The following is a 25,000-nucleotide window of genomic DNA, read 5'->3' on the forward strand; positions in this document are numbered from 1 at the left end:
ACCAGCAAACAGAATGTTGTTGTTTTTTTCTTGTTTTTTTTTCTAGTCATCATTTATAATTTTCCCATGCAGGGGGGGAGAGTCTTGGCCAGGTTCTGGAAGTGATTTTATAGTGTTATTTCCAGGAGGATGGCGTGGGTATGTAGTTGGCTAATGATCTGCCTGCGCAGATGTGGAAGGTAGCCTCCCTCGCCTCCAGCTTCCTCTACACCTCAGCTCCTCTCCGCTCCGCCATGCACCCGTCTCACCCTGTTACCCATGGCAACCGCAAACACACTGCTCTTTGCATGGCTTGGAAGTGTCCATGGTGATCTGTCAAATGATTAATGTCCTGTAGGTCGTTACTGGCCATTTGACATTAAGTTATCATTTGAGCTTTTGACACACAAGTCATTATGGTGGATATTGTTGTGATGCCGCGGACCGAGGCAGTCATCATGCAGAGGAGATGCTAGATGGTTATATAATATGATATCATCATTTCATTAAAAACAACAACAACAACACCGTCTTGTGTTAGTCCGGCACTTTTCCAGAACCCAGAGACACTTTACAATAATGCAACAATATACAGTATGTAGTTTAATGTTTCTTTTCCCATTTCTGTCTCCTCTCTACCACATACATTTCTCTTTACCCATGTACCCCTGGCCTCTGACCTTCCCCCTCTCCTCTCTCTGACCTCTGACCCCCCCCCCCCCACACACACACACACACCTATAGGTAACAAACGGGATCCGTCACATGCTGCGGAGTACATCAAGAAGATGTACGAGCAGCAGGCTCACAGCAGGGACAAGAAAGAGGAGAGCAAGACCCTGTACCCTCACTTCACTTGTGCCACCGACACCGACAACATCCGCAAGGTGTTTAGTGACATCAAGGACACGGTGCTCCTCAGGTCCCTGAAGGACTATGGCATTATCTGAGGCCCTGCGTGTGTGTGTGTGTGTGTGTGTGTGTGTGTGTGTGTGTGTGTGTGTTTGTGTGTGTGTGTGTTTGTGTGTGTGTGTGTGTGTGCTTGCGTGTGTGTGCTTGCGTGTGTGCTTGCGTGCGTGTGTCTGCTTGCGTGCGTGTGTGTGTGTGTGTGTGTGTGTGTGTCTGTGTGTGTGAGGGGCTGCCTCCTGGGGGGCCACACTCCACCACCACCACCACTTAGGGCTGCTGAAGAGACCCTTCACCTCTCCTCTCATCCTCCTCTCTCCCTCTCAGCCCCTGTGGGAGGATGCTCTACAGCCAAACCCATTAGGGCAGTCAGGGATCTCCTTGGGGAATGGACACTCACCTCTGTGTCAGAGATGCTTCCAGACCAAGCAGCACTCACTCACTCACCAACCAAGTCTGCCCAGTGTGGGTTTTTTTGTTTTTTTTGTTTTTAGTAATGATGTAGAATGGGGGGTTTAAGGTGGAGTGGAAACTGGACGAGAGATGCCATGGAAGTTCCCTGCTTCAATTGTGTGAATAATGTATTTTTCAATCAGCATTAGTGATAGGCTACAATGTACTGATCAATACATTCTTGATCAGGTATTGTAGTCATGTGTTGCCATTAGGTAACACACGGTTGTTATCATGTTAGCCGATAACAGACGCAATGATAGTTCTAGAAGCGCCACAAACACCACTTTCTGTGCAACATGTTCTGTTTGGATTGCCTTATAATTGGTTGGCTGAGTTTCACCAGTGAAGCTCTCAGGTGTGTTTAAGGCAGGAGTTTGTTTGATGCAAGGGAGAGGGTTGATAGGTACTTTATTGATCCCAGAGGGGAAATTAAGGCGTTACAGCAGCTCGCATCACAAACAACAAAAACAACAAAATAAAGTGACAATAGAAAATCAAATAAAATAGACATATGAAACATTATATACAGTAACAACAGTCCAGTATGACTTAACATCCCCCAGCCTGACTCTGATCACCCCGATCAAGCCAGCCGGAGGAGGAGTTGTACAGACTTATTGCAGCAGGCAGAAAAGATCTCCTACAGCGCTCCTTAGTGCAACGTGGTTGTAATAATCTGTTGCTAAAGGAGCTTCTCTGCTCTGCCACAGTGTCATGTAGGGGATGGGAGGGATTGTTCATGATGGCCAGGAGTTTGGTCCTCATCCTCCTATTGGCCACCTCCTCCACAGTGTCCAGGGTGACACCGAGGACAGAACCAGCTTTCCTAATAAGCTTGTTCAACCTCTTGGTGTCACCTTCCTTGATGCTGCCCCCCCCCGGCAAACCACCGCGAGTTTCAAGTTTCAAGTTTCAAGTTTATTGTTACGTCTCATACACAAGTGCAGGGAGTAAAATTCTTAGGCTCGGGTTCCATGACAATGCAGCATACAAAAATACTAATAATACACATTTTGTGTGTGATTGTGTGAGAAGTGAAGTGTGTGAAGAGGTATCCACCTGCACAGCTGCCTGCTAGGAGGTATCAGAAATGACTGCAGAACGGTTTCCCCCAATCCCTTTAAACTGCAGTGTCTTACTGTTACCTGTTGCTATGATGTACTGTACACTGCAAGGTATTAGTTAGTTTTCTCATTTTTGTTCAAGTTGTTCAGTCTTTCTCCTTAAGGCGTCTGCCTTCACACCATACCATGCTATACCACACAAACCCTGTTTGTGTAAACTGTAACAACGATGTGGGTGAATCGGTACGTGCAGATCAGAGTGCTTAAAGAACAGCTGAGTACCAGGTTAACTCTGGCCGCCGTGCATGCTGTTAAAGCAGACATTCATTAAAAGATCTCATTAAATTCCTAGGACCCGATTAGGAAAGCAATTAGGTGACTGGAGCCAGAGTGCAAAACAAAGCTCTGGCATTGTGGGTGGTTCAAGCCTCGCGCTGATGGTGTGGTTACTATGTGAAATAGGCTAGGGGTGGTTCATGGCTACAGCGCGGTCGCTTGTTGGTCTATGGTTTGAGCCAGCTTTTCTTGATCATTGTATTGGAAGCAGAAGAAAAGGCCTTTATCATTGTCAGCACTGTGAACAGCACATTATTTATCACTGATTTGGCCTTTAACTCTGGTTCCAAACCCCTATTATTTATGTTCTGTCTGTTTTGTTTAGTTGGCTGTGTTTTCAGGTTACACGTTCAGTTGCATTCATAGAATATGTGTTTATGCTGGTTTAATGTTCCCAATGTGGTCTGTAAAATATGACTGTACAGTAATATAGATCTTAATATCTGTGTGTTCAGCAGGAGGGAGACTAATAATATTCATATTCATATTCTGACCTATGTGTGTGTCTCTAGACAAGCTGAGTGTTTGTCGTGGATGAGGGCTTCAAAGTGCAATTCAAACCTCTTCCCCATCTAATTTGACCTTAAATGTATGAAATTCTTGACTTCTTTTTACTCAAATAGTTTGGGATTTGGGTCTGAATGTACAACTAATGTAAAGTATCTATTTCCTCCTCGCAGGACTAGCTAGATATTACTGATGAATTATGAATTGAGTTCTGCTTATTTTCATATCAGTGTGTGTGGAACCTCATTTTGAGCTACACATAAACTGTGACTGGAGGTTTTCTATGTATTTCACACCTGAGCATTTGGAGAACTCTTGTATTGTGGAAATCCAATACTTTTTTGTAGTCTGGGGATAGAATTTGGGCAAAAATATTTTCAAAGTAAAATAAATCTTTATATTTTAAACAAAATTCTCTGCCTGTGTGTTCCTGTGTTTTTCCACACTGGGAGTATCCGGTTCACTCACTGTCAGATGACGGATTCATTGTTTAAGACACTGTAGTTCCATGTCACTCAAAGGAGGCTTTCCCTGCTTTCTCTGTCCATCAAATAGTCATGGAGGATTTTTATCCTGACATTTATTTCAATAAAGCCATGTGTACTCAAGGTGCAGGCTGAGAAAGAATCTATGAGCACAGGTGTGTGGCTATGAAAACAGACTGCTTTGGCAGTAGAACCCATGACTTAAGCTATACAAGCCAGGTAATCTGTGTTTGCTGTTGACTTTGTCAAGGAGGCAGGTCACACAGGTTGATTGCAGTCACACAGGTACTGCTACTCAAACAACAACGTCACCTTACGGGTAGAAAGACTTACGACTACTTGACACATATCATGTTTCAGATTGGCGATAGCAATGCTGATGTAGCATGCCAAAACAAATGTATTGCTGTTGAATCCAAATAATAACTCACTGCCCATAATACACACACACTTAAACACATCGGTGTAAATATACACTCACTAATAAAACACTTTATTAGGAACGCCTGTACACCTTCTCATGGTGGAGGTGGTGTAATGGTGTAGGGAATGTTATCTTGGCACACTTTGGGCCTGTTAATACCAATCAATCATCACTTGAATGCCACAGCCTATTACAGAGTATTGTTGCTGAACATGTGCATCCCTTCATGGCCACAATTTACCCATTTTCTAATGGCTACTTCCAGCATGATAATGCACCATGTCACAAAGCAAAAGTAATCTTAAACTGGTTTCATGAACATGACAATGATTTCAGTGTTCTTCAGTGGCCTTCCCAGTCACCAGATCTGAATCCAATAGAACACCTTTGGGATGTGGTAGAACGTGAGATTCATAGCTTGAAAGTGCACCTGAAAGATCTGCAGGAATTGCGTGATGCAATCATGTCATCACGGACCAGAATCTCAAAGGAATGTTTCCAACATCTTGTGGAATTGATGCCACGAAGAATTGAGGCTGTTTTGAGAGCAAAGGGAGGCCCTACAGTATTAGGATAGTGTTCTAATAAAGTGTTCAGAGAGTGTACACACACACACACACACACACACACACACACACACACACACACACAGTCTGGTAGTGTGCTGTCACAGCGCTGTGCTGTGGGTGTGTGGGAGTGTGATCCGGTGGCCCTGGTGACTGTCACTCTCACTCAGACGAGTTGACATTCTCACGGCTAGGCGGTGTGTGTGTGTGTGTGTGTGTGTGTGTGCGCGCCTGTGCGTGTGCGTGTGTGTGTGTGTCATCCTCCCAGGGAGGGACAGACGCATGGCAGCCCTGCTACCTCAGTCTCAAAGCAGAGAGGCTTCGTTACAGCAGTTACTTCAGCCTTTATGGAACATGTTACCAGTTCAAGTCCTTATCAAATGTGTTCATCAATAAAGAAGTCGGGAAATGTCTTCCTCATTTGAAAGACAACGCAGTGATTTATCGATGTTCAACATTGTTAATGTTCCGCAGTTCTTGTCTAATGAATTTCTCATTGAAAACTGGATTAGTTAGTCTCCTTTATACACTGGACACCGTAGCAGTGACCTGTATCCTCTAACACGTGAGCTCAGAGTGAATTCTATTTGGGCATATTCCTGGCTGCATGGTCCTGTGTGACATTTAAAGTGATTCATTCCACGGCTACGGTTGTGTGACGTTGTGCAAGACTAGGACTGATAAAGGTGGGGGGTTTGAGAACAGGTGGGAGGGCACGCAGTTTTCCAAGCTTATAAATACGGATTTGTTTATGGGAACCCCACACAGTTACGCTGCATACATACTGCCATTTAGCTGACGGTTTTATCCAAAGCGGCTTACATTGCAGTGAGTGCATACGTTTTTCAGTATATATGGTCCCAGCGGGAATTAAACCCACAACCTATGGCACTGTTAGCGCCATGCTCTACCAACTGAGCCACAGAGGACCGTCAGCTAAATGGCACATACTGTAAACACATGCACACGTAAATTTACTCCAGAAATACCACTGCTGAATTGATCAATCTTTTTCAGAGCTAAGACTCAGCAAACAAGCATCTAATACCTATACCATACCTATACCACCAACCCCCTCTTGGACATGGACACACACACACACACACGCTCACGCACACGCTCACGCACCAGCACAACATAGGTAGCTTGCTTTGTAATGTGGTGGAGAGGGGAGGAGAGGAGAGGAGAGAAGAGAGGAGAGGAGAGGAGAGGAGAGGAGAGGAGAGGAGAGGAGAGGAGAGGAGAGGAGAGGAGATGATGCTAGCTGTGGTTGTTTGATTGCTGCCTGTGTGTGTCTGCGGGTTTGTTGCTGTGGACTGCTCTCACTGATAAGGGACAGTCAAAGCCTTCCATTTTCATTAATGTCTCTCAAAGGTGTTACAGCTCTGACACCACACACACACACACACACACACACACACTTACGCACGCGCACGCACGTACGCACGCACACTCACCGATCACATGAAGCGCATGCACACACTGTATCAACAACATATCCTCATAACTTCCCAAAATAAACAAGAAATACATGAAAAGAAACACAGCATGCCCATGCAAATATACATTGGGAGTACGTTTATGTGAAAGAAACATTACATCTAGCAAATGTAAATATCAAATCTATTCCCCATTCACAACACATTTTCATTTCAAGCCATTTTCATGGGGGAAAGAGCATTTTCTCAACAGATCTTCTTTCAAACCTTTTCCGTACATTCTGTACAACAAATGGTTATCAACCCCCAAAAGGGATCGATTTGTCAGCATGGAATCAGCATTGTGTTTTCCTAAAACAGCTCCAGCATTTGCTGCGCCAGCTGGGCCTTTGAACCCGGCTTGCCCCTCACTGAGACTTGAGCCGCCTTGCCGATGGGGGGGGGGGGGGGGGGGGGGAGAAACACCCATCTGAATACTCTGCATCAATAATTCCACAAGCAGCCCGACCTTTGGTTTAGTGGGAGTCCAGACGACCCGGCACAGCAGTCAGGCTGCTTGTCAATAATCAATAACAGCCTCAGCATGGTAGAAGGGAAACTCAAAACCCCTGAAGAAGAAACACCACTTTAACAAAGTCTTTTTTAACCCGTCTCCTAATATCCCTTATTTGCTTCTTCTTTTTCTTCCACTTTTCTCCTTCATCAGACACTCTCTGGGGCAATTTCATGTTTTGTTGTGGAGCCATGCAGCCACACCTGGGTGGGAACTGCATTCATTAGACTTGCTGTGGGGCCTTGGTTTATTAATGTGGAGGAACAACCAACACAAAATGTTCCCAATTAAAATCAAGATGAATTGCCGAGACCAAGTCCCCTGTTGTGCCTCTGTAGCTGTGTGGCGGAGCGTGTGTCTAAACGACAGACAGACATACCATTAAGCACCAAGTCCCGGCCTCGTCCCTGCAGACTGTTCCCACCGCAGCCCAGTAATGGAGCTTTAACATTAATATATTTATCAGAGCTGATATCAGAGCTGGGGATCAGAGGACGGTATGGACGCAAACACAACTTGGGGAAGATGATGATGCCATAAGGTCGATGACTAAGAGGCTACGCAATATGTGCCTTCAACGGTAATTGGCTTTTGATGATACATGTAGGATTATAAGATTACTACATACTTGTTTTAGTGGGTAAAGCTAATGATTTCACTACATGTTCTCATCCATGTTAGTTCAAGTGACATTTACCAATGTCACTCTTTATGAATGGATAAAATAGGGTGGATCGACATTAATTAATATACAGTACCAGTTAAAAGTTTGGACACAAACTTGCCAAGAGTGCGCAAAGCTGTCATCAAAGCAAAAGGTGGCTACTTTGAAGAATTTAAAATATAAAACATATTCTGGTTTGTTTAATACTTTTTTGTTACTACATAATTCCATATGTGTTCCTTCATAGTTTTGATGTCTTCAGTATTAATCTACAAAATGTAGAAAATAATAAAAATAAAGAAAAAACATTGAATGAGAAGGTGTCTCCAAACTTTTGACTGGTACTGTATTCTACAGCATCCCTCATAAGATCAGCTTACTGGATTCAAGACATTTTGAAGCATCCAGTCTTTAATAGTATGTCCCAGGTGTGTTGTTCCAACAGTGTCTGTAGTTTCTGCTCTATCAGAAGTTCAAGCCAGACACACAGCACTATCTACTCTATCTCACCTCCCACACACAACAACAACAGCAACTACAACAACGTTCCCTTTGGCTGGCGAAGTTGTGTTCTCCACTTCTCCCCCTCTCCTGATGACGGTCACGACTGTTGACACTGGAGCTAATGGAAAAGTAAACACAGATCTAATTGTGTCACAGGGACACCGGGCCTGACAGACATTAGATCCACTTTAGGTCAGCTTTACAGGAGAGTCTGTTCTGTCTCATGTGCTCTCCCTGCAGCACGCTCCAGGTTAGGGTTCTGTCGGGAAAATGTTGTAAAAGTGCTGGGCTCTCATAGGGACATGGTAATGGATGGATGTGCGTGTCTGTGTGTGTGTGTGTGTGCCTGTGTGTGCGTGTGTTTGTGCGCGCACACGCGTGTGTGTGTGCGAGTGTGTGTGCATGCGTGCGTGCGTGAGTGTGTGTGCGCGAGTGTGTGCATGCGTGCGTGTGTGAGTGTGTGTGTCTGTGTGTGTGTGTGTGTGTCTGTGTGTGTGTGCGTGTGTGTGTGTTTGTGCGCGCACACGCGTGTGTGTGTGCGAGTGTGTGTGCATGTGAAGGTACAGCTCTCTGTGAGTGAGAGCCTCTCTATATATAAGAGCGTGGGCTGCATGTGAAGGTACAGCTCTCTGTGAGTGAGAGCCTCTCTATATATAAGAGCGTGGGCTGCATGTGAAGGTACAGCTCTCTGTGAGTGAGAGCCTCTCTATATATAAGAGCGTGGGCTGCATGTGAAGGTACAGCTCTCTGTGAGTGAGAGCCTCTCTATATATAAGAGCGTGGGCTGCATGTGAAGGTACAGCTCTCTGTGAGTGAGAGCCTCTCTATATATAAGAGCGTGGGCTGCATTGTAACTCCTCCAAGGTGATAGAGGTAATTAGTACATCCAACAGAGCATGCAGGAAATGAAGATAGTGAGCTTCCTCAGACAACCCTTGAATAGTCGATTAATAGTCAGTTACTCATCATAGGAAATGTTTTGACTACTTGAATATCAATACACTCTACCACTTCAATCACTTCACTGACACACACAGGCAATTCTCTATATTTTTACACTGGTCCTTGATCCTCTTGTAATGTTTTTTTTTGTCAATGACAATTATCAACGTTCACAAACAAAATTCTCATTTAAAAAGAACGTACATATCGAGGCTGGTGAAGGTAGAAATCAGAGGACGGGCTCATTGTAGGGCATGGAATGGAATCAGGAATGGTATCAAACACATCAGCCACCGTCCCCCCGTCCCCCGTCCCCACACACCCTTTTTTTTTCTCTTTTTAAATAAGAACGACACCAAAGTTTGACAATTGTCATTGAAAAATAAACCTCACAAGACGATAAAGGACCAGTGTAAAACACCTAACATGGCTCTGTTATGATATCAACTCCTCGTTCAGCATTATAAACACGATCAAGGAGAGGGTACACTGCAGCAGAAGTAGACTGTAACCCGGTGGGTTCATCAGAGTCTAACCCAGTTCAGGTTCATTGTACTCTGTCATAATAAGTACACCCACTCACAGCCATTGTTCCCCTCTTCTGTCTGGGGCCGAGGAGAAGGTGGGGAAAATTCTGGAACAAAGACTTGGACTGGCATGGCTTCAACAGAAGAGAGAGAGGGAGGGAGGGAGGGAGGGAGGGAGGGAGGGAAACAAAACAAATAATGCAGTCATTATATGCTGTCATGATAGCAGGCTCATGCTGGCACATTTGCATATTCAGAAACGAAGCAAGGAGATTCCATAATGGCACTATAATCAGGACCAAGCGGCATGGCGAAGCGTTTGATGTCACTCATGTTTCTGTCTTCCCCCCCTCTCTCGCCCTCTTTCTCTCTCGCCCTCTCTCTCTCTCTTCTCCTCCCACCACCTGTCCCTATTGCCTTTTTCCAGTCGCTCCCACACCTGCATTTTAACATCCTTCTCTCCCAGCCTCTCGCTCCCCGTCTCATCCCTCTCCCCCTCTCTCATCTCACTGCCCCTGTCTCATCCCTCTCCCCCTCTCTCATCTCACTGCCCCTGTCTCATCCCACTCCCCCTCTCTCATCCCTCTCCCCCTCTATCCCTGAAGAACAATGGACTATTGTCTCAGTGCAGGTGAATGACAGCAATGATATATTCTCCTCTGCTCTCTCCATCCTCCTGTCCATCCTCCTCTCCTCACCTCTCCTCTCCTCTTCTTCTCTCCTCTCCCTCTTCTCTCCTCACCTCTCCCCTCTTGTCCTCTCCTCTTCTCTCCTCACCCTCTCCTCTCCTTACCCTCCCACTCCTCACCCTCCCCTCTCCCTATCCAGAGCTAGTCATGAAGAGACAGTCGGACCGAGGGCCTATATACAGATCACATAGAGACAATAGCCCAGGCCGACCTGAACCACTAACTTCTCCTGGACAGACATTCTGTCCACACAAAGGGAAGCAGACTTAGCATAACTGTCACTGACTGTACCGGAGCAGAGGAACAGAACAAACTCAGAACAAAACACACTTGAATGCAAATGCATTTGAGGGGGCCACTCAAGCACTCGTGCGTTTGCACCACCTGGCTGCTCTGTCGGGAAATATGGTCAAGCATCTGGATTTCATCATGACAACACGCCCTGAGGATTACACGAGCACGGAGAAGATTAGAAACCCAAAGATTTGATCATCACCTGCTTCACTGTTGATTGAAAAAACATCGGAATATCCGAATTCTGCCAACCTCCGCGTCTCTGTTCACGCGCGACCGCACAGTTGTTAGTTAGCGTATAATCATAGAGCTACATGGGTAATTTTCTTTCTGAGATGTTTTTACCTTTCGGATATTGCGCTTAAATTTAGCTCACAAAAGTATCTCTCCCAAATGAGGTTGTGACAGGAAGGCTGTAACCCGCATGCATCAGTGAATGGCGAATGGCGGGTGTCTTATTTACATATTGCATATTAATGGCGTTTTGATTAGGAGGGGTGGACGAGCCTGACCTTTCCTGCTTTATGAAGCCCGTGATGAGGGCGACGCTGTGGGCAACAGGCTTAATTGTGTTGGAGGTACGACCTCACGCGCACGCACACAAACGCATACACATGCACAGACACACATGCACGGACACACACGCAAACACACATATACGCACACCTACACTTTCCCTGTCACACACCTCATCGATACACACAACCGATCGTTGCCAAAGAAGAAGCCGAGGATAATATTCGCTTCAAAGTAATTTTCCACTTGATGGAGCTGGGGGCGAGTCCCACTCAGTGTGCTGTGTGAGCTTCATGCTGATTCTGGATGAGGGGGGCTGGGGGGATATTTAAAAGCATGCTCGACCTTTCAAAAGAGACATTACTGAGCACTTATACTATCATCCCAGAGTATAATGACATTTTCCAGGCCAAAGGAGAGGCTTTGCGTGACCCTCAGGGCTGTTTTAGTGTGTGTGTGTGTGTGTGTGTGTGTGTGTGTGTGTGTGTGTGTGTGTGTGTGTGTGTGTGTGTGTGTGAGTGCAGGCGTACGGCCCAGTACCGTGCGGGTTAGGATGGTCAAGGTGGCTCTGGGCGCCTTGGGCTCTTGTTGCTGCCCCCTCTGCCCCCCTGATGTCCCTCAAAACTAGTCTCCAGCTCCTGAATTCTTCCAGGCCGAGTCTACTCTATACCCCATATCCTGGTCCCACCAGGAAGCTGCCCTTCACTATGGACCCCTGAACCCCTGAACCACAACACATTCCACATTAGTTTACTTTTCAGCACCTGATCAGCCAGAGGAGGATGGATCCCCCTGGAGTCTGGTTCCTCTCAAGGTTTCTTCCTCCCAGGGAGTTTTTCCTTGCCACTGTGCCCTGTATTTTTTTATTGGCTTGGCTTGCTTTTTGGGGGTCTATGGTTTAGTGTTAGATTATATTGTTTGTATTGTATTTGTTTATATTGTTTAGTATTGTTGTTGTGAAGCACTTTGCGACAATTAGCTATGCAGAAAGTGCTATACAAATAAATGTGACTGATTGATTGAGGATTCATGTGATAACGATGGGTGTGTCAGCAAAGTTCCCCACTGTCTCGCCGCCAGACTCCTCTTGGCTCCTGCATCCAAATGTCTGCCTGTTACCCTCCCTGTTGTGCTCGTCTAGGAAGGTATAACAGGTATTTTAGCTAACAGAAACGAGAGTGGACAGCGGATAGCAGGTAGCTCTAGAGATTCACTCTGAAGAGGAATGGGAGGAGGTATTCCTTTGAAGTAGCTACAGTTTGTGTGTGTGTGTGTGTGTGTGTGTGTGTGTGTGTGTGTGTGTGTGTGTGTGCGTGAGTGTGTGTGTGTGTGTGTGTGTGCGTGTGTGTGCGTGAGTGTGTGTCTGTGTGTGTGTGTGTGTGTGTGTGTGTGTGTCTGCGTGTGTGCGCGTGTGTGTGTGTGTGTGTGTGCGTGCATGAGTGTGTGTGTGTGTGCCCTGTCTCCTATCCCCTTGAGTAGAGTAGAGATTATACCCCTATCTCTGTGCAGAGGGCCCTAGATGTTCTCTCCTCATGCTCAGCATCCAAAAGTCCACTTGTCACCCTCCCGGTTGTGGTCAACCAGGAAGGTTTGTTTGCCGCAGAGATCCCTAATTTACTCGAGAACAGCTGTACATGACAGACCAAATGTAATGACCTCTGAGACAATACAAAGCAGCTCAAACTAAGAGGATGAAATACACTCAGCCATAACCCCTGAAATCCCCAACGACTCCTTCAGCACACCCGATATGGTCATACAGACTTCTCCTAATACCTCTAAAACTGATAATCATGCCGGGGTATTCTCTTTGAAGTACATCATACAGTATATCTAATAAAATTAAAGGTGCTGGTAAAGGTGTTAAAACATGTAGTGAATTTCCATTCAAAGTATGTTGCTGAAGTTTCCCCTGTAAACATAAGCACCACTATAAAACCATTTCCCCTGTTTTCGGTTTGACCAATGTACAAGAGATAATGAGGTTTCCCCCTCTCTCCTTCATCATGGCAGATCTAATTAGTTCATTAAGATGTCATTGAGGAGACAAAGGTGGCTGCAGCAGTATCGCTCCTAATCAGAGAAATCATTGTAATGCAAATAGTGGCCCTTCGCTGAGTCAAGGGTTAGGAGTTACATTACACAGAGGGACAGGGAATGAGATATGATCACATCAACTCGTGTTCCATTTGAGAAGGATGAAAGGAGAAGATTCATTCGCCAGGAGCTGGTGAATCTTTGTTGAGGCTTGTTAGAGGTGGGAGATAGTGTGCAAACATCTCATTGTGTTGATACTGTGTTGCTGTCTCTGAGATTAGGACAATGTGATCTGTGGGTAAAATATAATCTGCAGGAACATTGGACTGAGAGAGCCTGCATCTCTCAGCCTGCCCACTCAGTCATTGCTTTCTCTCTCTCTCTCCCTCTCTCCCTCTCTCTCTCTCTCTCTCTCTTTCTCTCTTTCTCTCCCTCTCTCTCTCCCTCTCCCTCTCTGTCTCTCCCTCTCTCTCTTTCTCTCCCTCTCCCTCTCTATCTCTCTCTCTCCCTCTCTTTCTCTCCCTCTCTCTCCCTCTCTCTCCCTCTCTCTATCTCTCTCTCTCTCTCTCTCCATCTCTCTCTCTCTCTCCCTCTCTCCCTCTCTCTATCTCTCTCTATCTCTCTCTCTCCCTCTCTCCCTCTCTCTCTCTCTCTCTCTCTATCTCTCTCTCTCTCCATCTCTCTCTCTCTCTCCCTCTATCTCTCTCTTTCCCTCTCTCTCTCTCCCTCTCTCTCTCTCTCTCGTTCTATCTCTCCCTGTCGTTTCATCTCTTTTCTTCACTATATCAAACACCCAGTGGAGCGAGGAGAGCTGTCTGCAGGCTAGGCAACACCGGGGGAGAGCCAGGGGATCTGAGAGGCTTTGAATCAAGGGTTTAAACTGTAATAAAACAGGAATATTCAGGCTGAGGTCTTTGAGACACTGGCATTACAGAGATTAGAGATGGTGATGCTGGTTGAACACGCTGCCTCCATTAATGAAAGGCAGTTTGTCCAACTTCAGAACCAGAGCTGAAAAAAATAATAACTTATGAGGTTATAAAAATGCGGAACAATGTTCAACTTTTTATACTCATTTACTGTAAAACTCCATGGCATTCAGACTGTTATACCCCCCCGCTCCAGTATACTCCACAGTTATCGATTCCTCTTCACTCTGCAGAGAGTAAACCTTCTGGAGGGTTACCTTACAGTGTTCTTCCAATGCTGTACAGTCCAGGCCAGGTATGCCATAGAACAACTCTTCATAGGTAGATCAAGACCATGATGATGACCATGAGGGATTGGTGCATCATTTTTTTTCAACTGTCTTAGCCCATCAGACCACAAAATATAAGCTTGTTTTACTCCATTGTTTGTAAATAATGTTATTGTAAACAAACACTGCATAGCTTCAAAACATGGTTAAAAGTATCAATTTGATGTCATGGATGGTCAGTCCTTGCATCCATAGCTCCGTCGATGAATTTGAGAGTGGTGACATTTCTCCAGCCCCGTCCCTCAGCTGTTTAACCCTAAAAAGTGGCTTGGTGACCGCTTTGCTGTTGTTCGAATCTCAGATTGCCCCTTTAATTAACTAACTAGTGTTGTCCCTGCGCCATGTCATACAAGAAGCACTTGGGGGCTCCAAAATGGCGTCCGGTCCTTTCAGATGTCCACCAACATACAGGAATCCAATACTGAGATTTCATATCTTGGCCAATTCCTGCCATAGCTGCCCGCCTCACTATCGAACGCACGGAGATGGAACTGAAGTGTGAGCAGTCATCCTGTGGAGTAGATAAATGTGTGTGTGTGTGGAGCAAATCAGGAATGAAATTAAAGAGGGGGATGAGAAAAGAAGATGAAGGGATGAAGGGGGGAAAGGTACGGCAACGGTTGAGAGAACACAGAGAAATAAGACGGCCCCCGCCACCCCCAGGAGGAGAAGAGAGAATGGGAGAAAGAATAAGAGACAGAATAATCACTGGATATGTGTTTCTCATAACATGAAAGGTGATAGGTTGCGTTAATAATGGGCATCAAGTGTCATGACATGAAGAGAACACAGGGAAAGATACCGGTTCTTTCATCATGATTTCAAGATGATCATTCACTTCAGGCTTGTCAATCAACCAACATTGCATAACAGCCAGGGACAACTAGAAACAGAAGTTCCAGAAGAAACTTTGTGGGCTTGCAAAGTGTTATTTCGGTAGTGGAAAAGGTTTAAAGATGTTTCGGTAGGTAGATTTGCTGGGTAGTTGAAAGAAAGTGAGATCGTTTTATGATGGTGGTGGATAATGTTAGAGATGGTTTGGTTGGTTGGTTTGATGGATGGAATGTTGAATGGATAAATAGCAGATAGGAGCCAGGGGGGTGATTTAGTGGAGAGTTGGTTGGTTGAGTTTTTGAGAGTGGTAGAGTTGGTTAACTGGATGAGAGTTTTTGGAGTTACAAAAAGCTCTAGGCATATAGCCTTATGAATTTGGTAATAATATTTTGGGTGGTTTCCTCGTGTCTAGTATGTCAGGCAGTCACGTTTTGTCAAACCGGTATAACCTGGTTTTAAACTATTCACCTTTTTGTAACTCAAAAACTCCTATCTTCCTGGGGCGCTTCGTGATGTAGCACACTAATGCGCATACCACATAATCGCAAGGTTCCTGGTTCGATTCCAACCCTCGACACGTCTTGCATGTCATCCCTCCTCTCTCACCCATCCTTCCTGTCAATCTCTTCTATCTCTATCTAGTTAAAAAAATAATTTAAAAAAAATCCTATCTTCCGCCACTTAACAATGGCCTTCAGGGTGTCATTCCAATACAACAAGAATGGTATCCTACCTCTGCAGTTCTGAATCATGAATCAGGAATGCCTTGTACACACGATGGTACACCGGTACTACAGTACGTACGTGACAAGTGCTGTTAACTTCATGTCATTATGTCTGAGGAATTCTTGCTTATGCAAATGCCGAAGGATTACTGGAAATGAACAGGTGATTGGAACAACTAAAACAGGTTATGTTACAAGTTTAAAATCAGTTGTGAGTTTTGAAAGTTGAGCACATACCGTACATCCGATGTTAGCATCGAAGTGACTTAATGATGGTTCTTGCCGTGAAGATGTGGCATTTACGAAATTACACAGATTGGCCCAATTTTGACAAAACTATGGTGAAAGATGCGCCTTGCCATAGAGATTATTTCGGAGTTTCGAGGTGACGCCGATTCACCATTAAAAATGTCATAATAGGGTGCAAAGTGATTTCTTGAATCGCAATTAAGGAATTCGGCGGTTGCAACCACAACAAAATGTAAATGAATAATTAAGGTTGTATTTATAACCCTAAACATGCAACAAACACAAACACAACGTGGGGGGGCTTCAAATCTTTGCGGCCATAGGAGAAGGAAGTGCATCACCACTGAAAGTGGTCGGAAATAAGCCCCGGTCGGTCAGGTGGCGCCAGTCAAATGTAAGCAACTCAAGTCAGACCTCTCTGCACGTTTTAAAGTTTGATTGGTGTTAACAGCTTAAAAGCTGTAGCAGAATAAGTATGAGCAATAACAACAGTTGGTGAAGTGAGAGACAACCATCTGGAACAGTTCTGAATTCTCTATAGCGAAAGGTGTATCCTGTGTGTGTGTGTGTGTGTGTGTGTGTGTGTGTGTGTGTGTGTGTGCACTAGTGTTAAGGAGGGGGGAAAGGGGAGCTTGGATCAGTTAATTGTTATAATTGAACTAAATTATCTCCTACTCTAAAATGTCTGGGAAATCATCCCTGGGCCTCGGGGACGTCTATTACTGGGGAGAGCAACAGCAGCATCACCAGGCCCTCAGCTCCTCTCCCCTCCACCAGACGGGTCAGGCCGCGCCGGCTCCATCCAGGGCCCATGTGTTTGTTATTACTCTGCTGACCACGAAGCACGAGCCACATTTGTCATTCCGTACCGAGACAATGGGAACAACAGGGGTGATCTAATCTGATCTGGAGGGACTGAGCCGGGGATGGCCAGGGATGCCCATGCTGGAACACAACAACAAAACCTCCCATGATACTGCTGTCACACTGAGGAGGAGGGGAGGAGAGGACAGGAGGGGAGGAGGGGAGGAGAGGAGGGGAGGAGAGGAGGGAGAAGAGGAGGGAGAGATAACAGGAATGTATTTTATTTAGTGCTCTGAGAGAGAATTGCTCTCTCAGTATGTGAACAATAGCGTTTGAACACGGTCACATGATTGTCAAATGAAATGGAAGCAAATTATACTTCTTTCTATGTTGCAGGTAAAGCATCAGCTGACACACAGTGGTAGTTCAAGTTAGAGTTAAAGTATATTTTTAATAGTTTTTTACATATCAAACCATTATATTTTATTCTGAATATTCAAAAAAAAGGCATTCATAACATACATGAATAACATCACCAGATGTTAGGCTAGATAGTAAACACATTTACATATTGTTTTCCCGCACATGTAGACAGCCAGCAGAGAGCTACTGGTGGTTGGGTAAGAGGCTGACAGATATCTCTTAAATGGGTTGCATAGGAAATCCACCCCCCCCCCCCCACACACACACACACACACACACACACACACCCCGCCAGTCAGAAACACATGGCCTTCTGCCGAGAAGGCTGAAAACACTCTAACTCTAATCCTCTCACATCCTCCCCCAAGTTGCAAATCAGAAACAAGAGATGTGAAACAAGATAAGAATGGAGGAGAGACGAGAGGAGGCAGAGGAGGGGAGAAGAGGAGGGGGGGGGGGACCAGCAAGGCAGGGAATCACTGTAGCCTTGAAGCAACACAACGAACGAGAGGTTTGTTGGGCAAAAAAACAACACTCTACAAAGACCTAGCAACGCTCTTATCGCTGTAGTAAAAGCAACATGGTAATGCTGTTACAAAAGTATAATAGCAATTTAATGTTTTTTACATTACGAATGTCACAAAAATTAAACTTCATGTAAGATGTTATGTGCAAGGATAATGGAGGGTATTACTGAAGAGATGGAGAGAGAGATGATAAAGATAAAATAAATAAATAAATAAATAAAAATCGTATTGTGACTGCCCCTGGTCCGAGCATAGATTCATCTTATGATGACTGACGGATAGATGATTCACTTACTTAGTCAAATGTATTTGTTGTAAGTCGCTTTGGACAAATGCTGCTAAATGCCATAAATGTAAAAAAATAAATAAAAATAAAGGGCTGAATCAATGCTGCACTGAGATGAGAGATGATCACAAGATGTCTGCCGTTTGTGTCTGCCTGCTTGTTGTTGATGTTCTGCGTGGGCATTACTGACATGCCAAGCTGGAATGTCTGTGTCGGGCCAGACCGTGTAGATGCGGAGCAGTAATTGACACTCCCAACACCCAACCACCCATCACCCATCTCCCTCTCCTCTCTCTCCTCTCTCTCCTCCCTCTCCTCCCTCTCCTCTCTCTCCTCTCTCTCCTCTCTCTCCTCCCTCTCCTCCCTCTCCTCTCTCTCCTCCCTCTCCTCCCTCTCCTCTCTCTCCTCCCTCTCCTCTCTCTCCTCTCTCCTCTCTCTCCTCCCTCTCCTCCCTCTCCTCTCTCTCCTCCCTCTCCTCTCTCTCCTCTCTCCTCCCTCTCCTCTCTCTCCTCCCTCTCCTCCCTCTCCTCTCTCTCCTCCCTCTCCTCTCTCTCCTCCCTCTCCTCCCTCTCCTCTCTCTCCTCTCTCCTGTCTCTCCTCCCTCTCCTCCCTCTCCTCTCTCTCCTCCCTCTCCTCTCTCTCCTCTCTCCTCCCTCTCCTCTCTCTCCTCCCTCTCCTCTCTCCTCTCTCTCCTCCCTCTCCTCCCTCTCGTCTGTATCTCTTCAATTTGCTCCCGAAGACACGGTTCCAAGGTCACCTGACCATAACAAACAGAATCATTTTAACGATGATGTAATATGACAACAAAGTGAAGAAAAAGAAAAGTGTGATGTCAGCTTATGGCTGGCTAGCATTAGCTTAGCCGAAGCCACCACACCAGAATGACTGTCAAAGGGAGGGTTTCTTCTACCTTACCTCAGACTGAGCTCTGACAGATCCAGAATGAGAAGCTAACTCCATTATTGATAAATACATTATGGGATAGATACACATTATAGAAAGAAAGAAAAAGAATACCCATATTTCTTAATACAAGTCTGATTTGTGAGCTATAGAGAGTAGGAAACAGCAACAGAAAGGGGGGGGGGGCTATGCAGTAACAGAGGTGGTGCCCCAGGCTGTGCATCAAGACCAGACCTCACAGCAGCATTATGAGACTGCCAGACCAGGAGCAGACATGATCAGCAGAGATTTAGCTGCGCTCGCCTTGTTAAATCTGCTTGGAGAACGGAGATTACTCCCAACGCTGGGGGAGCACTGACTGGCTAGAGGAACAGGAGGAATGGAAGGAAATAAAGACGACAAACAGCCTGACAGGGAGAGAGGATGAGGGGGGGGGAGGAGATAGAGAGAGAGAGCAGGAGAGAGAGAAAGAGGGAGAGAGAGAGAGAGAGAGAGAGAGAGAGAGGGAGGGACAGGGAGATTGAAATAGAAAGAGAGTTAGAGAAAGAGGGAGAGGGAGAGAGAGAGAGCAAAAGAGAGAAGTCATGTACAGAGATAAAGCCAGACGGAGTCAGACATAACTCTTCTCCACCCGTCTCTTTCAGAGCTCAGCCAGTCTTATCGTTGGGATGTTCCCTACTTGCACTGTGTCTGAAAAGTATCTAACACCCTCTAATATACAGCTGTATAGTGAAGAGTTGAGTCCCAAGGTTTAATAGCAAAACTCGGGGCCAGGTTGGTGATTGTTTTTTAGATTAGACAATGGCGGATGGCTACGCGAAGGGACAGATGAGAAACTGAAAAAGCACCTGCGATTGCGCACCTGTGATTGTGTCAGGGGGCTGGCGGTGGTAGAAGTCGGAGAACGGGCTCATTGTAATGCATGGAACGGAATGAGGAATGGTATCAGACACATGTTTTGATACCATTCCTCATTCAGTCCCATGCATTACAATGAGCCCGTCCTGCGTCCTCTACCTCCCCCAGCCCTCCTCTGTATTGCGTACACCATCAGAAAGAAGAAATCACGGCTGGGTAATATTATTCACATTCCACGTACTCCTTCTGTCACCCTGGGTCAGACTAACAGATGGGCGTAAACAACACAGGCCAGATATATCTGTCCACACGAATACAGATCACAATGTCTGCAAATAGGGCTATATTTATGGCTCTGCACACTGTTACAGAAACAGAAATACACTTGAAATACGTGCCTCTTATGAAGCTAGAGCTAAAAATGCCCCCGGCAGGGAGATTGAAGAGCGAGGAGAGAGAATGTTTCCAGGAGAGGTGATTGCGAGGCGGGTCTGGAGAGGCGGTAGATAGACACTAGCCTTCATCTCTCCATCTCTCTCCTCATCTCTCCATCATCAGCCTCTTTGTTGTGCTAATCGTTGTCACCGTATTGACACCACTTCTGATCATTACAATCCCACATCTATCCCTAGCTCTCTCTCCCTCTCTCCCTCTCTCTCTCTTTCTCTCTCTCCCTCTCTCTCTCTCCCTTTCTCCCCCTTTCTCTCTCTCTCTCTCTCTCTCCCTCTCTCTCTCTCACCCTCGCTTTCTCTCTCTCTCTCTCTCTCCCTCTCTCTCTCTCTCCCCCTCTCTCTTTCTCTCTCTCTCCTTCTCTCCCTCTCTCTCACCCTCTCTTCCTCTCTCTCTCCCTCTCTCTCTCTCCCTCTCTCTCTCTCTCTCTCCCTCTCTCTCTCCCCCTCTCTCTCTCTCTCTCTCTCTCTCTCTCTCTCTCTCTCTCTCTCTCCAGCAGCAGCAGCAGCGTGAGACCAGGACGTAAACAGTGCAGGAATAATGAGATGGGTAGAAAAACAAAGCTCTCTGATAGACGAGGCAAACCTCACAATGGATGAATGAAACCACGCCATGATATATGTATCCCTGGATTTACTACCTACTAAAGAGCTATACCCATATCAACATCATTGAGCCGTAAACCCCCTGAGATCTGTTTGTCTACAATAGAAGTCCCTTGGGTGTACCGTATGAGAAATGAACTGTTACCATGTTGTGGTGTCGAGAGGGGAATGTATGACCTAGAAGACTCCATCTCCCATAGTTCCAGGGTGCACGTTGGTAATGCCAGCTGTATCCATTAGCCTTTGATAAGCCTTCCAGACAGTTGGATAGTTGAGTGTGGATCAGTGATGCTAACTGTGGTCATTCTGTAATCTGAAACACATGATGTTTCATTATTATCATATCAAAATATGAAGATGGGAATACTCGACTTGACCAACAACCGCCTAAAAAAACATATCTTCATTGTCTCCCCAACAACAACAAATGATAAGAGACAAAGCTATGATATCAAACACATCTCTTAATTCTCATCCAAATTTGAGTTTTTAAATCTGTTATGGGTTGTACCGATGCAAACTTGCCCTCTGCTTCTGTGGGAACTGTGTCTGTGACTAACAGCTCTGTTTGTTCAGCTGTAAACTGTCTTAATAAGCATTCGCATCACTCTCCGCGTCTCCATGAAAACCATCTGCAAAGGAGCCTTGGTGGAAATTTTAACTTTCTGCTCTCGCTCATTAAAAAGAAGAAGAGTATGAATTAAGGTGCATCTCACTGACAGACCAAAATACCATTTTAATCGTTAAAAAAAAAGAAGAAGGATTAATCCAATCTGTTGAAGAAAGGCAGGGATGGTTTGGCAGCATCACATATCTCACTTATTACAAGGCCACTTGTGGCTTTGTCAAGCATTACCAAACTTCCCCCTGTGCCGTAATGTTCTTGTTATTTGCCGTCTCATTGCTCTGTTTGAATTTGAACGACATATTTTACGGGAGGAGGAGAGAGAGAATCAAGCCTAAGATGTGATATATTTGATAGTCCCAGTAGGGTACAAATCGAAACCAGGGGATTAGGTTAAGTCACGCTGTCATCACAGAGGACACGAGGCTGCAGCTTTCTACATGCTGCGTTTGAGGAAACAGCAGCAGGAACGTTCACTTTGTCCCTGCTGAAAAAGCGAGTCACAGCTTTACTAGTAAGTGCCTTCAGCAATTAGTAGCTTTTTACATATGTAGTGAGAGAGAAGAGTGCAGAAGCCTCTGGACCAATTAGAGTGCCGACAGCGTGGAGAGACAAGGCGAGGATAGAAGGAATAATGGCCTGGAAAGTGAAGAGGTGATATGGAAATTTCAAAGAAAATGTCCCATTTTAGCTTATAATCATGCTGCTCAGAGACAGAACCGTCAGTGAAGGTAGAGAGAGAGGATTCTGCCTGGATGAGACCTATATTGGGTACAATGATGGTTTTAGAATAGACATTAATTGTTTAAATAACATCTTTCATCACCCTGGTGAACTGGATGAGCCTTTTTATCTTGTGGAAAGGCAGAACAAGTAGCATTTTAAGGCAGACGGATGGGCTCGGCAAACTCCCTGTTGTGGTGATAATCTAACACCTGCATTTTTATTTGGCTACTTGCTTTTTTCACCAGCATTGGTTACACAATGTTTGTTTTTCATCACAAACGGCACACTGTATTCAGAGTGGGCTGGTGGAGGTAGGAATCACAGCACGGGCTCTGATGTGACGGCCTCCTGTGTTACATGTTGACATCGCTCTGTGAACCTTTGTTGTTTTGACAGAAGTGAGGATTGCCTGCCATGACTGCCTATGGCCCCTGGTCGAGCATTGATTACTTATGATTGTTATGATTGATAATTACTTATTATCTTGTGATTGATAGTTATCTTGATAGATTGATAGACTGATGGATAGATGATTCACTTACTTAAACAAATGTATTCGTTGTAAGTCGCTTCGGATAAAGGCGTCTGCTAAATGCAATAAATGTAAATGTAAATGTAAATATAGGATGCATGGTTCACCTCAGCACAACATAAACAATGGTGACTGTCCTGTCAATGCTAGTGTGATTCTTCATTCCATTCCATGCATTACAATGAGCCCGTCCTCCACCAGCCTCCCCTGACTATATTGTCTGATAGACACTAGGAACAGTACTCTGGGTTATTGTGCTCTGGCTCATCAGGGACTCCCACACAGGTAGTTCATTTAGTTCCCCTCAACAATAATAGACGTATATCATAAAGACGTGTTTAATTATTTAAAGGCCTTGTATTTCCAAATCATTTCAGAGGCACAGACCTCACACATTATGATTAGCATAATGCTCTGCTCAGTGAACTCACTTGAAAAGAACACTTTATTCTGTCTTTCAGTTGACAGACACACACACACAAACAAGAACACACACACACACACACACACACACACACAGACACAGACACACTGAAGCCAGCTAACTAACGCAGATTGAGTAGGCCTAACTGGCCCCCAGGCTCTGCATTTAGTGTGCCCCCAGCTCTCCTGAGGATGCCTGTTCATTTCAAAGCTAATTCTCTTTGATTTTATGGGAGCAGTGTGTTGATAAAGGGCTGAGATAACGCGCCGCGCTGAGCGTTGGGTGCCCCGCTCTCTCTCCCTATCTCTCCACCCCTCTCTCTCTCTCCCTATCTCTCCACCCCTCTCTCTCTCTCCCTCACTCCCCCCTCTCTTTCTCTCTCTCTCTCCCTCTCTCTCTCTCTCTCTCTCTCTCTCTCTCTCTCTCTCTCTTTCTCTCTCTCCCCCCCCCCCCCCCCCCCCTCTCTCTCTCTCTTTCTCCCTGCGTTTCTAATTAAGGCCCTGGCGCTAGCTTGGCGAGGCTCGCTATATCCACCACAGCAGCCTAATGGTAATTCACAGGTGTCGGTAGCCCGGCCAGACCCGTTGCCGTGGCAACGCCAAGGTATGCCATCTAATCCTCCACATTTTATCAGGACTGATTAATCTGGACAACAAACAAACGCCTGCTGCAGCCCTCACGCCGGCTGCTCTCTTAAAACAGGAAATTGGGAATAGGGCCCTTTGTAGTTCTGGCCAATCTCAGCACGTTCTAGGAAGAAACGCGTACAGTGCGATCCCTCGTAAACAGCCCACTTAAACCATATATGTAATCTCCATAGCTTTCACTGGGTCAGATACATTGAATACATGTTGTTGTTCCATGAGCAACTTGATGTGTTCCAAGGCCACCAACACAAATAACCAAACAAATCCTCATCCTCGACGTGACACGATGTTGACGTTGCATTGACTGGAAGTGATTGACAGTGACAATGTGGTGGCGGTTAAGGTTGTTCGGTGAACCATGTTTGTATGATGTGAAACCATGCCTGGGATCTAAAGGCTCCTGTTGGCTCCCTGTCAAATCACACTTGTCAACGGGCAAATACAAAATGGTTGCCTCCCTTGTTGATTCTTTAAGGCAAATAAAAAGTACAGTTGATTGTTGACTGCTATTGTAATTTGGGACTGTAGCATAGCATAGCTGTTGTCTTTGATTGGACATGCCATGCAATCATGATCAGACAAAGAGGCTCTTTTATCCCTGCTCTCGGGGAGACGGCCCCTGGACGCCAGCCCAACTGTCAATCAGAGAGGAACGAGTTGTTTTCACCACAATGAGAGAGAGAGAGAGGGAGAGAGGGAGAGGGAGGGGGGTCGAGAGAGACGGAGAGAGGGGGAGAGGTGGGGGGAGAGAGAGATGGGGGGGGGGGAGAAAGAGGGAGGAAAAGAAAGAAAGAGAGGAGGGAGGCAGAGGTAGGGGGTAGAGTGAGGGATAGGGAGAGAGATAGACACTGGCGGGGGGGGGGGGGGGGGGAGGGGGGTAACTCCCTATTCAAATAGACCATCTTCATTTACACTTACAGCATACAGGATATGTAGCTGAATCCATTAAGGTGTGGCCCTGAGGATTTGGTTATGGAACATTCAGCCAATAATTGACAAATCCTTCTCCGTAATGACATCATCCAAGAAACACACAGTCTCTCTTTTAATATTTTTTTTAATGCGGCAGCCGGTGTTCATGAAATTACATTCATTGCCTCGGTTCCAGTTTATTGTTTTTATTATGAGAGAGAAGGAAGGAAGTCATAAAGACTTTATTTGCATAATCAAAAACACTACGGACATGGAGATCGATTGTGTGTCTGCAGTGACACCTCAGAGACTCCAGGCTGGCTT

At 45.6% G+C, this 25,000-nt stretch overlaps 1 protein-coding gene across 4 annotated transcripts in view; it reads left to right on the plus strand.

Moving 5' to 3' along the window:
- Positions 1 to 25,000, plus strand: part of gna15.1 (guanine nucleotide binding protein (G protein), alpha 15 (Gq class), tandem duplicate 1) — a 159,539-nt gene that overhangs the window by 9,860 nt on the left and 124,679 nt on the right. For 3 of the 4 annotated variants that reach the window (XM_083671110.1, XM_083671109.1, XM_083671111.1), the window contains exon 8: positions 724 to 3,654. In XM_083671110.1, the coding sequence (XP_083527236.1) occupies positions 724 to 929 (206 nt within the window). In that variant the 3' untranslated portion in view covers positions 930 to 3,654. Of the gene's footprint in view, positions 1 to 723; positions 3,655 to 25,000 lie in introns of those variants that run through there. The other variant, XR_014554242.1, reaches the window with a different exon arrangement.

The sequence above is a fragment of the Argentina silus genome, assembly GCF_951799395.1.
Source record: "Argentina silus genome assembly, chromosome: 6".
In the NCBI taxonomy this organism is placed as follows: Eukaryota; Metazoa; Chordata; class Actinopteri; order Argentiniformes; family Argentinidae; genus Argentina; species Argentina silus.